The sequence below is a fragment of the Lycium barbarum genome, chromosome 11, assembly GCF_019175385.1.
Source record: "Lycium barbarum isolate Lr01 chromosome 11, ASM1917538v2, whole genome shotgun sequence".
NCBI classification, from domain to species: domain Eukaryota; kingdom Viridiplantae; phylum Streptophyta; class Magnoliopsida; order Solanales; family Solanaceae; genus Lycium; species Lycium barbarum.
Genome location: NC_083347.1, coordinates 3,813,133 through 3,830,119, shown reverse-complemented (window position 1 = coordinate 3,830,119; position 16,987 = coordinate 3,813,133). Strand labels below are relative to the sequence as shown.

General features: G+C 34.2%; 3 protein-coding genes and 1 long non-coding RNA gene across 4 annotated transcripts; 1 reads left to right on the top strand and 3 right to left on the bottom strand.

Moving 5' to 3' along the window:
• The first annotated feature begins 899 nt into the window (after positions 1–899).
• On the top strand, positions 900–1,232 carry LOC132617589 (probable protein phosphatase 2C 80). Its single transcript, XM_060332630.1, has one exon. It carries the CDS (start codon positions 900–902, stop codon positions 1,230–1,232), a length of 333 nt encoding a protein of 110 aa, XP_060188613.1.
• Positions 1,233–2,110: 878 nt separating this feature from the next.
• LOC132617207 (uncharacterized) lies at positions 2,111–4,754 on the bottom strand. Its single transcript, XM_060332160.1, has 2 exons — positions 3,751–4,754; positions 2,111–3,491 (listed from the first exon to the last, which is right to left on the bottom strand). The coding sequence occupies exons 1-2, from the start codon at positions 4,737–4,739 to the stop codon at positions 3,476–3,478; spliced, it is 1,005 nt and encodes a 334-aa protein (XP_060188143.1). The 5' UTR covers positions 4,740–4,754; the 3' UTR covers positions 2,111–3,475.
• Positions 4,755–5,261: 507 nt separating this feature from the next.
• LOC132617208 (uncharacterized) lies at positions 5,262–5,744 on the bottom strand. Its single transcript, XM_060332161.1, has one exon. The coding sequence runs from the start codon at positions 5,742–5,744 to the stop codon at positions 5,262–5,264; it is 483 nt and encodes a 160-aa protein (XP_060188144.1).
• Positions 5,745–14,424: 8,680 nt separating this feature from the next.
• Positions 14,425–16,003, bottom strand: LOC132620362 (uncharacterized). The gene is made up of 2 exons (XR_009574815.1): positions 15,757–16,003; positions 14,425–14,793 (listed from the first exon to the last, which is right to left on the bottom strand). It is a non-coding gene; the product is annotated as an uncharacterized LOC132620362 (long non-coding RNA).
• Between the last annotated feature and the right edge of the window lie 984 nt (positions 16,004–16,987).

Genomic DNA, 16,987 nt, shown 5'->3' with positions numbered 1-16,987 from the left:
AACGTCAATTTACATTTCCTAACCGGATTAAAATTCCCGAACCTTTAAACAAATCCAAAATATTGTAGAAGTAGGTTGCCTCCATGTAAAGAAATTAACTTATTTTATAATATACCTAGTACTTTCTCAAGGTGTTATTCAGAGTCTCGATAAATTGTTTGGGGTTATGCACAAATAGGAAAAAAAGATTTTGCTCTTCTTGTTTTTAGTTACATGCGAACCGGTGAAATTCCATGACATAAACAAATATGTCAAGATTATGTTATTGTGGTAAAAGGAATTCAAAAATTGCTTTAGGTCGCAGTTCATATACTAGGTGTTATAGTACTTTAGTATTTCAGAAAGTGACACTTCTCTAATAGTTCCATAAATGGCTATAGAAAAGATGGATATAGACGAGATGGATATAGACGTCGAGTGTCTAAACTTTCACAATGAGAGTATTAACGTTCCGAGTTCTATTAATGGGAATTTCAGCACGAGGATGGCGGCTGGCGCATTTTACATACCAAAATATAACAAAGCCCCTCTAGGGGAAGATGCACATTTTATTTGCATCGAGGAAGAAACCATAGGTGTAGCCGAAGGCGTTGGTGGCTGGGCAAAAAAAGGTATCGATTCTGGAGAATATTCGAGATAGTTGGTTAAAAACGCTGAATTATCGATTCACAAGCAGAAAGAACAAGGGACTAAAATTCACCCGATGAAAGTTCTCAATGAAGCTTATTTTAACGCTAAATCTCAAGGTTCATCGACAGCTTGTATTTTGACTTTAACGTGTGATATTGTACACGCGGTCAACGTTGGAGATAGTGGGTTTGTTGTTATAAGAGACGGGGTAATAGTATACAAATCAGAAATTCAGCAAAAAAGATTCAATTGTCCCTTTCAGTTAGGGAATGGATACATGTGATCATCCAAGTGTGGCACAAGAAATTAAGGTTCCAGTAAAAACATGGGATGTGATAGTGATGGGATCAGATGGATTGTTCGATAACGTTCATGACTTGGAGTTGGAGAAATTAGTACGCAAGGGGCTAGTGGATTTGCGCGAACTGGGAATATTTTCGAAGATGTTAGCACAGAGGATTGCAGAATATGCACTGCGGAGTTCACAAAGTAAGAAGAATTATACACCTTTTGCTAGAGAGTGTTCCGAAGTTGGAAAACATCATGTTGGTGGCAAGCCTGATGACATCACAGTGATAGTTGCCCATATTTTGCCTCTATAGTTCGATTTAAGGGTTTAGGATTAATTAGCTGTAAAACATATTCTTTCATTCTTTTATGAACGTATGATGTAAAATATGCCTGACCAAATTCGCAAACAGATGAGTTTGAATGGACTTTCTTACTACAGTATAATTTTAGGTATTGATAATGTTAATAGTCTTCTTCTTTCCCCTTTATTTTCTTTATGAGTTTAAATTTCATGCACGGTATATAAAAATATTTACATAATCAAATCACTTATAACGTAAATCTTATGAAAAATTTGCGGACAGTGTGACCCTGTTTGGCTATGCACAATGATCTTGCAGAATAGCTCCATACATAACTTGCAACATGAAACAAGGACATGCTTCAACAGTTTTTTCTTTCTTGAGGCTGTCTGCAACAAGTACACTTTCAAACAAGAATCTGACCAAAGTTCAATATTATCTCATCCACTGGGAATTTTCCTCCTTATTTACTCTCCACGCCATAAAGGAGACCTTAATTACTCGACTTGCTTTGTTTTGGAAAGGGGTTAAATGAATTAGGCAAGAGCTCAGAGTTCAGAGTTCAGAGTAACTTGATATACTGGAACAAAAGCAATCATGCTGGTTTAAACCATTTTTAACGCAATGAAAGGATGAGAACCGATAAGTGAAACACAGCAGTGGTTATTTCAGTTACAGAAGATGTATGCGAACATTCACATGAGTAGTATTAATATTCGACAAAGTTGTTACTAGCGATCAAGCAAATTATATGAGCATCATGATCGTAGAATTGGAAGCAGTAATGTTGTAGATTGAACTTCAAATGGAATAAACTGTGCCAGATGAACTCCAGGAAGGGCTAAAAATTTAACATAGCCGAAGTTATCTGTAATCTTGACTTTGCATGGTTGTTAATATGCAAAACAGTCAGCAACCTGGAATACAAACAAGTGAACTGAAATATAAGTCAAGTGTAAAATTTTCACTAAAGTTGAGATAGTTACAAGAGAACCTAATAGAAGAATGAGCTAATCCACATCTCAAGTTTCGGTAGCTCCGTTTCTCATAGTTATTAATGTTTCCCATCTCCATATTTCTTTCAGTTATGTAGGAGTACTGACCACTGGGGGGTGTAGTGGGATGGTTGGAATTTCTCAACTCTTAATCAGATGTCTCGGTTTCAAATGCAAATCCAAATTAGTCTGGCCAGTGGGTTAGGGATATCTGATAGTTAATCAAAAAAAAATGTGCACAATTCTCCTATGATCAGGACTAATTCTTGGTACAAATTCTCCAAAAAAAAAAAATCCTAATAATTCTCCTATCTGCAGTCCTCCTAGTTGCATTACTACTATGGTTTCTTCCATAACATACTTCTATTTTTCTGAATATTCTATTCCAAAACCACCTAATTTATATCCTTGACCATCTCCTCTTCGAGAATATCTTCAAGTGGAAAATAATGTCATGAATGATTCTTGAAATTGAGCATTAACCTTTAACATTGTACCAAGCGTGTGCCCCTGTCTGGCTATGCCTAATACTGCAACAATAACGATTACTACGCCTAAGTCTCAAACAAGTTGGACCCGGCTATATAAATCTTGAATGACCATGTTTTTTTTTTTTTTTTTTTTGAATGGTAACAAGAAGAACAACCATGTTTCTCCATTTAAATTCTCTGGATATGCCAAATGATCCTGCAAAATAGCTCCATACCTGTCTTGCAATATCCCCTGAAACAAAGACACGCCCAATAGTTTTTTCTATATGCAACAAGTACACTTTGAGACAAGAAGATGGCCAAAGTTCAATATTACCTCACCCACCGGAATTTTACTTCTAATTACTCTCCAGTCTCCACACCATAAAGGAGATTTTCATTACTCAACTTGCTTTGTTTGAAGAAGGAAAAGGAATTAAAAAAGAACTCAGAGTTCAGAGTAACTTGATATACTGGAACAAAAGCAATCATGCAGGTTTAAACCATTTTTAGCACAATGAGAGGATGAGAATTGACGAGTGAAGTGAAACACAGCAGTGGTTATTTCAATTATAGAAGATGCATGCAGATAGTCACACGAGTTATAATAATATTCCACAAAGTGTTTCATGTGCCAGTTACTAGCAATCAAGCAAATTATTTGAACTTCATGATTGTAGATATGGAAGCAGTAATTCAAATGGGGAACCTAACAGTGCTAGATGAACTCCAGGGGAGAGTGAAAAAATTAGCATAGGCGAAGTTATCTGTAATCTTGACTTTGCATTCACAACAGCCACTCCCTGGAAGAAAAAAATGCATGGCTGTTAATATGCAAAACTGTTTGCAACCTGGAAAATAAACAAAGTGAACTGAAACATAATTCAAGTGTAAAATCGCATAAAGCTGAGTAGTTACAAGAGGACCTAAATAGAAGAACAAGCCAGTATCTCAGTATCTTTGAGGAATAGGAAATAGAGAAGAATATATTACTTTTTGGACAAAACAAAGACTAAGCTAGAGAAGCATCAACACTGTAGTCTAGTTTTATCTTGTTTTCACCTTGTCCTGAATCTTGGAACCTTTCCAGCATTAATGTTTTCAAGGTTTCTAATCCTCATCTCAAGTTTCAGAATATCAGTCATTTCATATCTATTGTTCACATTCTCATGGTGGTTAGTGTTTCCCGTCTCCATATTTCCTTCCGTTATGTTGGTCCTGCCTTTTGCAGTTACCTTAGGTGCTTCCACAGAAGTTTTGCTCGAAAATTCTGCATATCTACCACTTGCATCTGGACCCTTTCTTGCAAGTTCTAAATTATCAGGCAAGTTGAGCTTAGAGACATCTTTGTAATTCTTGTCCTTGCTCTCTAGTGGCACCATTTCTTTAACTACATGTGCCTCATGTTCATCTAATTCCTCTGATTTTCCATTTGAAGTCTCAAGCTTCTCGTTTAATAGTTTTGATTCCAATATAGTCTCCCTTTCTCTAGCAGTTCCATCATTTGAAGCTGAAGAAGATTGGCTTTGGGTGCTAACAACGGGTTCTTGACTACCAGGTAGAGTACTCTCTTTCTTCATGAGCTTCCTCTTGTGTAAAGATTCCGAAATTGGTATATTGTCATCATCTGATGATGATTCTACAGCTCTCATTTCACAATCCTGAAAACTACCATCTTTGCTAACCTCATCACCATTCTGCAAAAAATCACAACATGCAGAGGCATTAATCTTTCCGTGATGTCCCCACGACATTCTTGGCATCCTTTCACGAGTTTTAGCTGCATCCTCAGGTGCAACATTTTGGTTCTTCCACCACTCCAAGTATTGGCTGCTGACATCTGACTCGAAGAGCCTAGAAGGTATATAGAGGTTGGCATCTTTGATTGGTCTGTCATAGTCTCTCCAAGCATGATTCACACAACCGGGCACATCTTGATCAAATCCAAATTGCATTGATACTCTATGTGGACTATACTGTTCTACACAATCCATTCCAACTAATTCAGAAGCACGAATAAGTCGAGTGAACATCAAAATCTCTCTTCCCATCTTTGGTCCAAACTCCACATATTCCTCCCTTTCCTTGTAATATTTGCTGGTGTCCCAATTCTTCACAGTATCAATAGCATAAGGACGCCACAGAAAACATTCTGCTGCATCATCTAATTCAAGCCTAGGATCCACACAATTTTGTTTTTTCACCTTATGCCATCTAGCCACTCTTGGCTCCCCACAGTAAATAACACTAGGCTTAGGCTGCAAATTCGCAAATCTCTCCCATGCCCATAACTGAACATAATAAAGTTTAAATCTCTATAAATACTAGCAAGAACAGCAGGGGCAAGTGCTATTGGAATTCCTTGAGAAAGATAAATTGCAATACGGAAAAGAGCTTGTTGCACATTCCTATAACATCTAGCAGGAAGCACATACCTTGACAACCAAAGGGTCAAAAATGCAACATGCTCTAAATGGTCACCTTTTCCTGCAAAATATTCCATCCAGTCATGGTGACTAACAATATTCCCTTTGCTTGCCCTAATAACTTTATGAGCCTCTCGAAGAGTTTTTTCAACTTCTACTGAATCTTTGGTCTTTAACAGGTTTCAACACACAATGGCCTAAAACAGAGAAACCACCTAAAACTACCATATCCTCCAAAGTAATAGTTGATTCTCCCCATGGTAAAATGAATGTATTAGTCTCCGAACACCATCTCTCTGCTAGAGCAAGAATCAAATCATTATGCCTATAAATCTCGAATGTGGAAGCTATAATAGCCTCAAAGATTCCAGCTTTTTTCCATATATCTTCGTATAATGGCTTTAACTCATCAACCCATTCATACCATCCATTCATGTATAAAAAAACACCCCTAAACTGAACCTTTAGTGAAGAACAAGAAATATTGGATCTTGAAGGTAAAAATGGAAGCTTTTCAGCAGAATATATAGTTGGTTTTAGAAAATGAGCAACTCTAAAAATGGGTTTTACTTGTTCATCAACAAGTGAAACCATTAGCTCCTCTCTCTCTTCCAGGATTGAATCATCCATTGTTGATCAATATCAAGTTTTTGAATTCTCTTTCTTTCTTTGTTACCCCTTTTTACATCAGGGTTTCAAGAATGTAGTAGGATATAAATAACCCAAATAAGAAAAAAGATAGTTGTGCACTTAATTTGCTCTGTGTGTATTCACACTGCCACAAATGCAAGTGCATGTAATGTGGTATTTTTCTGGTATGTGCATGAAATGTATGCATGACATGTGTTATGAATATATACAACTATCACTTAACCACGGTAAGTTACACTGCTTTGATGTAAACACCTGGGGCAAGTTTTACCAAACACAAAGCAATATGATCAGCTCAAAATTCTATTTGTAGGCAAAGAATCTCGTAGTGGCATTAGCAACTTTTAGCTGGACATGCCAAAAGAAAAAAGAAACAAGAAAAGGGAAACAACAACCACATTTTCATTCATAACAGAAAAGTGGAAAGTTTCTAAAACATTGAATTTTTCTTTGACTCTTGGACTCATACCTTATCTGGGATAAAATAGCAATATTTTACGTAACATGTTATTTTCTTCAAGTTCATATTCCTTTTTTGTTATAAATTCATTCATTTAATGATACAGGAGTTAATTAACATTTTAATATAAAAACTTTGCATGATCTTTCATGGTTATTATGGTGAGGTTAAAATTATGCGTTGTTTCTAAATTTATTATTCATCACATCTCTATTACATTTTTTGTCTTTTAAAGACCATTTTTTTTATCTTCTCAAGGACTCTTTTTTCAACATTACACTTATATCACAAGAAGATCGAAGAAGTCATTTATGAAATTACCACGAAAGAAAGGAGGATTGGGGAGGGGGGGGGGGGGGGGGGGGGGGGAGAGAGCTTCCCGCGAAAGATGAAATTACCTCTCTGATTTTCTTATTTATTTTATTTTATGAAGTGTTTAACTGTCCATTTTAGATGACATATTCCTCCTACATTGGCTTACAAAGGACGTAGTGGTTGAACATATATAATTTTACCATGGATAGCTAGGGATCAAAAGAGGTTTCAAAAACGTTTTTCATAACTTAAACTCTTTCATTTATGAATTAAGATTAGAGGGAAAAAAATATTTATTTCTATTACTCACAATTCGCATCTCTCATCAGGGTTTCAAGAATATTATTATGGGACAGAATAACCCATACAGAGATAATTTTGCACCTTGCTCTTAATTTATATTCTTTTTATTTCAGCTCAAAATTCTATTTATAGGCAAGAATCATGTAGCTGCATTAATTGCCACACTTTTCTGAACATGCCAAAAATAATTACTCCACTCTTAAAAAAAATTCTCTTTCTTTTTCCCTTCTACTTTATCATCTCAAGCAATTAAAGGAGATTTTTTTGTGGTTTATTTAATTTTCATATGCTTTTTCTGACAAAAAGGAGAGAAGTATCTCAACAAGAAAGAAATGACGATCCTGAAATTATGTCACATTTGTTTTTTTTATTATTATTCAAGTTCACATTCCTTTAATTATATGAGTGTTGGAGTTGTTTAGCATTTAATATTAAAGTTGCATCATCTTATTGATCACTCTGGTATCCTCCTGTCTTCTTAACGCTTATATCACTTCTTGTCCTCTTAACGTTTATTAGGTACACTTTTGGAGGATTTGAGTGTTCAATAGGTACTAAGTACAAGCGATTAAATGAAAAATCGAATAAAAGACTGTGTATTTATTTGACCTTTTTCTCTCACGATCACATCAATATCTTATTATCACATGTATAGCAAGAAGGAGAAAAAAATAAAAGAACCGTCAAATAGCAGTAAAAAAAAAAAAAAAAACCTTCAAATATGAATGTTGGTTATTTCTACGTTCTTTAGTCTTCAATAAATTAGCCATAGACTAGATGATGACAGCTCGTGCTAGCACAGGTCCAACACAAAAAATAGTACCTCACTTTTTTTTTTATCTGTCTAAAAAAGAATAATATATTTTTATGTTTAGAAATCATTTAACTTGAAACTTCCCTTTTTACCTTTAATGAAATGATTTAAATCCACACAAATATCTATGACTTGTTTTAGACCACAAGTTTCAAAGATCTTTCCTTTCTTTTTTAAATTTCGTTCCTAGTCAAACTATGTCACATAAATTAGGACAGAAAGAGTACCTTTTAGTAATATAATTATGGAATTTTTATTATAGAAAGTATTATAAATCAATTAATTGAAAATATCAATAAATTATTTTACCTAGTCCGCTTCTCCCATATATGACTTTCCTGGTTTGGTTCTCCAATTGAAAGATTTGAAATACACCTTCTCCTACCGAGTTTCATGCCATCATCTCATTCTACTCAACAACACTGAAAAGCGCTTTCATGTGTTAGCATCTGTTGTAGTCTTAAATTTTTAATATAGACCAACTTCATCATTTTAAGAAAATATGTGTATAAGTTTCTTGACCGTTTATATTTCGTCTTCTTGATGTTATTCCTCATTATTTGTGTGAGACGTATGTGTCTAAAATTAGTGTATTTTTTACCTTACCCAAAGGTATAAGTTTTAAATCTTTTGGTTTTATGACTTCTTTAGCGGTTTTTGTGTTCAATTTAAATCGTTATTTCTTTTTTCCTAAATTTCTCTTCTTTAAATTTTCTCTAAGCGTACCTTTACCATTTTCTGAACTTATTATCATTATTTAAATGTCCTTTTTTTTTCTTCGCAATTGTCTCCTACTTCTTCACGTGGACCCCACCTTAATTTTTTTTTATAATTATCTCCTAATTCTTCACGTGGACCCCACCTTTAATTTTTTTTTTTTAAAAAGAAAATTTTAGTAACTACTCCCTCTGTTTCAATTTATTTGAACCTATTTCCTTTTTCCTAATTTGGAAACAAATTCACTTTATGAATGATTTACAGCCACATAAATTTTCAAGGCTTATTTTGAACCACAAATTTCAAAAGTCTTCCCTCTTTCTTAAATGTCGTGCTCAGTCAAATGGATTCATATAAATTGAAATGGAGGGAGTATATTAGAAGAGTGGGTGGTTGACGACCAAACCCACTCTTCTAATATAGTAGAAAATTAAAAAGAGCCTCCCACGAAGATGATGAAAAGCCTCTTTCCGATGAAGTGTTAAGTGCAACATATCCTACTTTTTCTCTCCATTACTTTTTACTAATCCTCTACTACTCTATTAACTAAGCACGCCCCTAAATAAATTAGTATTTATTAAGAATATATTTTACTAATTAACCTTTGTTAATAATTATTAAAATTGTAACTTCAGAAAAATCGGAAGGGGGGTACTTGATATTAAGGACAATAATGAAAGAAAATAATTAATCTCTTTTATTCGCCAAACTGGAAAAAAAATCAATATAAAGGAGTCCAATAAATCACTTTTTTCATAATCTTCGTTAACCAGAATTAATTAAAAGGAAAACAACACCAAATACCCCTAAAATACAAAATAATTACTCGCCCCATGCCCCTCCTAAACTAATTCGCTTCTTACTACCCGACCGACTGAAACTATTTGCCCGACACCCCCTCGCCCAAACCCCTTCCTCCATGATATCATCGCAGTATATTTATATATCATGATGGTATCATGAAGGACTAAGCGAAGGATTGAAGCAGTCCTCCATGATATCATCTCGGTATATTTATATACCAAGATGGTACCATGGTCCTGAGGAATATCTCATTGAAGGACGGAAGTAGTCCTCAATGATGCCATCACAATATATGTATAAAAGATGATGGTATCACAAATGTTTTTTTCGAGAAAAGTGTGTCTTTTTTAATAAATGAACATGATCATCCATAATCCCATCTCAGTATATTCATATATCATGATGGTATCATGAAGGACTAAGAGAAGAACTGAAGCAATCTTCGATGATACCATCTCAGTATATATATACACCATGTTGGTATCATAATTTGAGGGCATCTCGAGTAAATAGTTTTAATTTTTTCTGGAGGTACGAAAGTAATAGAAGTATGAGCGAGTAATTATTTTGATTTGAGGGGGTACACGCGTTCTTTCGCCTTATTAAATACTTGATAGAGACGAAAAATATTCACTTTTAACAACTTAAAAGATTCGAGAGAGAATATGGGGGCCACCGTTACAAGGAAGTACTACACCAGTATGGCGGAAATCTGGCGGGCAATTCGCAGAATTGCCCTTCTTTTGGGGTGATCTTTAAATTTTGCCCCTCATATTTGAAATCTTTAAATTTTGACCTTCGGCTAAACCCCATGGATTCCAGGTTCGAACCCCCACACAGTCAAAATCTTAAAAAAAAATCGCAAGGCAAAGTTTAAATTTCGCTATGCCCCCACCGGCATACACTTGTGAAGGAATTACCAAAGTTATGCCGGACCCGGCATACTTATGCCTTATGGGCAGACTTGGCATAATTATGCCGGGTCCGGCATAACTTTGGTAATTCCTTCACAAGTTTATGTCGGGTCCGGCATAAAAGTTTGCCCATTAAAAGTATGCCCCTACCGGCATAAACTTGTTAAGGAATTACTAAACTTATGTCGGACCTGACATACTTTTGCCTTATGGGCAGACTTGGCATAAGTATGTCGGGTTCGGCATAACTTTGGTAATTCCTTCACAAGTTTATGCCGTTGGGGAAATACTTTTAATGGGCAAACTTTTATAGTATGCCACATAAGGCGGAATTTTTCCTTAAGGCATAACTAAAAGTTTGCCTTATAAGGCAAAGTCTATACCTTAAGAAAAAGTTCTGCCTTATGGGGCATACTTTTAGTTATGCCTTAATTAAAAGTCTGCCCCATAAGGCATAGTTTCTTAAGGAAAAGTTTTGCCCCATAAGGCATAACTAAACTATGCCTTGAGGAAAAGTTATGCCCCCTCCGGCATAACTTTAGTTTTTCCTTAAGGACTTTATGCCGGATCCGGCATACACTCCCCCCAGCCCTGCCCTGCGAAATTATTTTTTTATTTTATGCCTGAGCGGGTTCGAACCCAGAATCTCAGGTATCCAACCAAGGGTAAAATTTAAAGACCACAAATATGAGGGGCAAAATTTAAAGACCACCCCAAAAGAAGGGCAATCCGTGCAAAAAAATGAAATCTGGCGTCGTTTGGGCTTCTGGAAAAGTCTCTATTGGCCCAAAGAAAATCGCCTAGGTCCTTCTTCTATTATTCTTAATTAATAATACAATTTTCTTTTTCTCTTTTTGGGTACTAAATGGTAAGTGAAACTTTTTTGGTTTAAAAAAAAGGGAAATGTACATGGTGTAGCTAACATTAGACCTTATTTTTAACTAGTAGCTATATTTTAATTTATTTACACCTCGTAGCTAAAACGTGTATATCAATTACACTCCATAACTAAAACATACAAAATAGGTTAAAATAAAAAAACATCCCCTGTATCCACATTTTTATCTCTCCTCCCTCCTTCTCCCTCCCTTCTGCTCTCAATATCGCCGTCGGAGCTCCGGTGAACGAGCTTCGGTCACTGCTCCCTCATCGTCACCATTGCTTCATGCGAAAGCCAGACGGAACATTGTAGGGATATTTCTTGTACTTGGGGAATCACTGATTAATTCATGTTGATGTTGGTTGTGGTTCGTGTTGTTGTTGTTGTGGTTCGCCGGAGAAGTAAGCTCATGGGTTGGCTGTTGTTGTTGTTGTGGCGGAGAAGATTAGGAGACTTTGTATTCATTTTTACGGTGTTCTTGTTGTTGTTGGCTGTGGTGGTTGTTGTTGTTCACCGTCTCTCTCTCTCTTCTCCCTCACGACGACGACGGCTTACAACTCCGCTTCCCGTAATGGTCAGATCCGGACGGAAACAATCAGATCTGGCCGGAAATGACTTTCTATTTTTTAATACAATCCGGTGTTGATGACGACGACGGTGACAACGGTCAGATCTAGACGGGAACAACCAAATTTGGCCGGAATCTGATCGGAATTTTATTTCTTGTATTCAGTTTTGAGTGTATTCGTTAATTTTATTTCTTGTATACAAATGAATACAGTGAATTTTGAAGTGTATACAAATGAATAAAGTGAAATTTATTTCTTGTATTCAGTTTTTGAGTGTATTCGTTATTTTTTTTAGTGCAAATTTTTGTGTTTTTGATGTTTTAGTTGAATACATCTGATTTGAATACAGCAAAATCTGAATTGAATACAGCAAAATCTGACTCAACCGAATTTTGAATACAATCTGATTTCTGAATACAATCAACTGTAGCAAACTACTCTAGCGCGCGCTGTAGCTACAAAATATAAATAGCTAAAATGTAGTTATGCCCAATTTAAAACCCCTAAATGTTAGTCATTTATGTAAAATTCCCTTAAAAAATGAAGAGATGAATTTATAAGTTAGCACTTCCAGCTTGTGCATATATCCTTATTAATGAGCACAAAATTTGTAGAAATGTTAATATTAAAATCGTGTTTGGGTTATGTAACAGAAATTAAAGAAAAAAAATATTTTATTTTTTAAAATGACGAGTGTTGATAATATTTACTCCCTCTGTCTCAGTTTATGTGATACACTTTTCTTTTTGGTCCGTCCCAAAAAGAATGACACATTTTCTTATTTGACAACAATTTAACTTTAAACTTTACCTTTAACGCTTAACGAGATGATCTATAACCACACAAATATCTTTGACTTGTTTTAAACCACAAGATTCAAAAGTCTTCGTTTATTTCTTAAATTTCGTGTCAAATCAAACTATATCGCATAAATTGGGACGGAGTTTTCGTTTATTTCTTAAATTTTGTGTCAAGTCAAACTATATCGCATAAATTGGGACGGAGGGAGTAGTTAATTTTGATAAAGGAAGAAACCTATCTCATGTAAGTCATTCTCTCATAATAAATTCGATATATAAATTTTAAATTTATTTTAGAAGAGCAACATGGTGGATATGACTCACAACAGAATTGAAGTCCCTCTATGACTATCACAAATTGGCAATGTGAAAAGACAAGCTTAAATGTTGCAAGACATGGAATAGGGCAATATCACAAAGTGACAGTATAATGTTATTTTACCGTATCAGTGCAATTTAAGCAAATAGTAACCATTTTTACGAGATTATCTATAATTACCTGATAAGTAATATAATTGGTAAATATTTCTATACTTTCAGTACATAGAACTTTAAACTCTTAGATAAGTTGTTTATTTGCATAAGAGAGTTTTTTTCAAAAAAATTGCAATTCCAAAAACTGAAGTATAAACTTCACATGTACATACTTGCTCATATTGTTAGTCCTAAGCTCCGATAAATGGGAAAGATTACCCTAGTATTCTGACCAAAGAAGAAGTGTTGTTTTTCTCGTTTTCAAACTCTAGAAAATCACATAATACAGAATACATATAGCAATCCAATTAACACTTGTATGCGCAGTTTTGTGTCTTCCATGTATGCACAGTGTCTTTTTCTAGTGTTGCCCAATTCCTTTCTTGTAGTTTGTTTTCCTTTATTATGTAGACTATTTTAGCATAAATGAGGATGACAAGGTTTTGTGTAGATTTAGTCGGATTGGATCAATCGCAGTGGATTGAGCATAATCTTGTGAACTTTGGACCTAAATGGGTGACATTCATATGTAATTATGGATGATGTTATTCAAGGTTCTGGATCTTAAGAAAAAATTTATTTACTAATATGAAAATTTGATTAGTTTAATCATTGTACTAAAATACTTTTACTTTTGACAAATAGGTGGTCTTTTCTTTTCTTTTTCATATTCATAGCTAACTGAAATGATAGTTTCCTTCGCTAATACACTGGTTTGAAATGTTTGGATGTGATGTGTAGTCCATTATCTTTTCTCACTGAGTGTTTATAAACTTCATCTTTTCGTACTTATCAAGCATCATTAAAAGTACAACTCTCATGTTATTAACATACTCTATCACTGATAAATTATATGAAGTTGTAATTCTTTTATTTATTTCAAAATTTTAATCACCCAAAATCTGCATAATATCTACCATAATTTCTTCCTTCAGCAATTCTTTTCTCCTTTTACCACAACATTCTCTGGTGCATCCACCATAGGCAAATATTCACATAAAGTCGGAAAGAATAACTAAAACCATCGAAAAATCACTTTATACTAAAGAATTATGGGTTTTGACAGTGGTATATAAAAGCTACAATATTTTAGAAAATTAGTTTCACTTCACAAAATGTAATCCTTATCACTTCACAATAATAGATTAATACATAAATTTTCAATTCAATGATTTGGATTACATTTGCAACATATATGAAATCTTAACTCGACTAGTGACTTAGTTTTGTATAGAGAGAAACTCAACGCACTTCTCCACGACAATATACTTATTGGCTAGTTTTGGACCCCAAACGCCGACCCCTTTAAGATAGGTACCTCCCAGCCTATGACCGGTGGGCTAATTTTTGCCTGGATCGACTCGACCCCTTGAAACCCATAATTCAACCCCAACCCAAATCATTTTGAGAACCTAGCTGAACCATTTTATTTTATTATTTGGGTTCATTACATAAATTAATTGAAAGTTTTCGGAACGCTACTTAAAAACCAATTTCTATTTTGAATTCAAACTCATAGAGATGGTTTTAACAAACAAATCGAGCCCTTTTTCTTCGTTCTGAAAACCAATTCAAAAAACAAAATGAAAAGTTCATCAAAAGAACTTACTAATATCACAAAAGCTTCAAAAAGAAAATCCGCATAGTTCCAGCAATAATGTCTTAATTGATGGCATAGCCAGAGTTTCAAATGAGACTATACTCCTGTATCATTGAAAGCAAGGGTAAATAGGCTATTATGCAATTAAAAAGAAGCTCATTGTATACTACCTTAAGGGAAACTTTAACTCGTTTTTTCTGAACAAAGGAGTCTTCAAAAGACCCTTCTTTACGGGGGTCCGCTATGAATTCAGCCAAATGCAAAAAACATCGCCATTCTTCTTCACTTTTCTCTCCCCTTTCTTTGTTTTTCTTCATAAACGATCGAGTAAGATATCGAGCCCTTCTTTCTCTTCCTTTTTTTTAGAAAGATCAGTTCCTACGAGGGAGAAAACCATCAAAATGGTCCTTATCTATGGGGGTTGGACTATTTTAGTCCAACGTATATACCAAAATTATTAGTAAATAGTTCCACAAAAGAAAGGGGAAAAAGCTTCCCACGAAAGATGAAATTACCTCTCTGATTTTTCATTTTTTCTATTCTATGAAGTGTTTAACTGTCCATTTAGATTTTTTTTAAAAAAATCCTCCTGAATTAGCATACAAAGGACCTAACGGTTGAACATACCTTTAGTACGGATAGCTAGGGATCAAAAGACGTTTCATATCATTTCTTCATAACATTTATAAATTAATATTAGAGGTAAATAATTATTTCTATTAGTCACCGTTTGCTTATGAGTATCAGGTTTCAAGACTATTATTATAGGCAGTTGGGAAGAAGGATTGAAGTTCATAATTTGCGTGATTGGATTGACCAACAGTGAAGGGGCAGCGGATGATGTATTGGTGGCTGAAGTTTGTGTTTCTTCCATGAATGAGCAATGAAGATAAACAGTTAAAAAAACAAAAAAACAAAAAAAAAGAGAGAGATGATCGAATGGAGTTTACTCGTTTGAGTTTTGGAGAGGCTCTAACACCATATAAGATTCAATGAAGTTGGAAACTTGCTTGTATTGAGTAATGACTAATTACATGTGTATATATACAACTTTTGAATGGAAACAAGATCCACAATATCAACTACAATAATGGAAAATATTATGATTAAGGTAACACAATATTTGATTGACATTTTTACAGTGATATGTTTCCTTAATTTGCTCTATTAGCTCTTAATCCATTAGCAATAGGGATGAGATCCCTCTAGTACAAATTGGCCCAGTATAGTTTAGTGGGCTTATTTTAGGTGTTTTTAAGCCAATATAGCTTTTCAATACTTTTATAGTATTTGGGTAAAATCAAAAGGTGCTTTTAATTAGAAGGAAACAAAAAAACTTACCCCTATAACAAGAGCTCCTCAAACAAAACCCCCGCAATTTTCTACAACAATGTCTTCCTTGATGGCATAGCCAGAGTCTCTAATGAGACTATACCCTTATCATTGAAATTGAAAAGCAAGGGTTAGTAGGACGGCATCAGCTACATGGAAAAGCACTATTTTCCTTTCCCTTGCTTTTCTTCAAACGATGGAGTTGCTTCTCTTTTTCGTTTTAAGAAAGCTCACTTCCCGCTGGGAAGAGAACTATTAAAACGGTCCTTCATTTATGGGTCATTGGACTGTTTTAGTCCATCATATGTACCACATATCCAAAATAGTCACAAATGTTTATCTTTTTAGTCCTTCATATATATCACATAATCGAAATAGTCTTTAATGTATAGAAAAATTATCCTTTTAGTCCTTTTTTGCTTTAAAAACTAACCATCTTAATTACTTATTTATCTTTTTGGGAAATTATAAATAGCCCCAATTTCTTTTGGACAACTCTTTAAAAAATAATTCTCTTTTTATTTCTCTAGGATTTTATAGACATTTTAGACTATGATCTTAAAATTCTGAGCAAATTAAAAATCTTTTGAGAAAACATTAGCTCACGGTCAGCTGCAAAGCTAGTGTAGAGCTTACGGGTTAGGCCGAACCCAATAGTTTTAGTCCAAATATTGTATTTATCTTAAGAAATCCATTTAATATGTATAAATTATTGATTTAGAACTCAGTAACTTAAATGAACTAGAATACCTAATATATAAACTTCAAATCCTGGCTCCGCCTCTGCTCACGGTCTAAAATTTTGTAAACGTTATACGACAATCTAATATTTTGTAAGTTCTAAGGGTAATATTCACACAATTTTAAAGATAAGGATAAAATGTAGATGGTGACTTAGAAAAGGGTAATTGTGTGAATCAGCTGGATATTTCCGTGTTATCAAATAATAATCTCCTCATGGGCTTTCAAAAATATTAATAGTGAATTTGTTGTTTTATTTTTATTTATATAATGTTAAATTTGTAGAAGAAAAAAAATGCAAGAATTTATTTAAAAGGAAAGAAAGAAGGACTATTCATGTTTTAACATTAAAAATATTTTAGTACATTGATTAAACTAATCAAATCTTCATATTAGTAAATATTTTTTTTACAACCAAATCCAAGGTGATGTCTTACATATACATGCATAACATCTTATTAACTTGAATTAAGATTTACTAGTATAAATAATGATATTA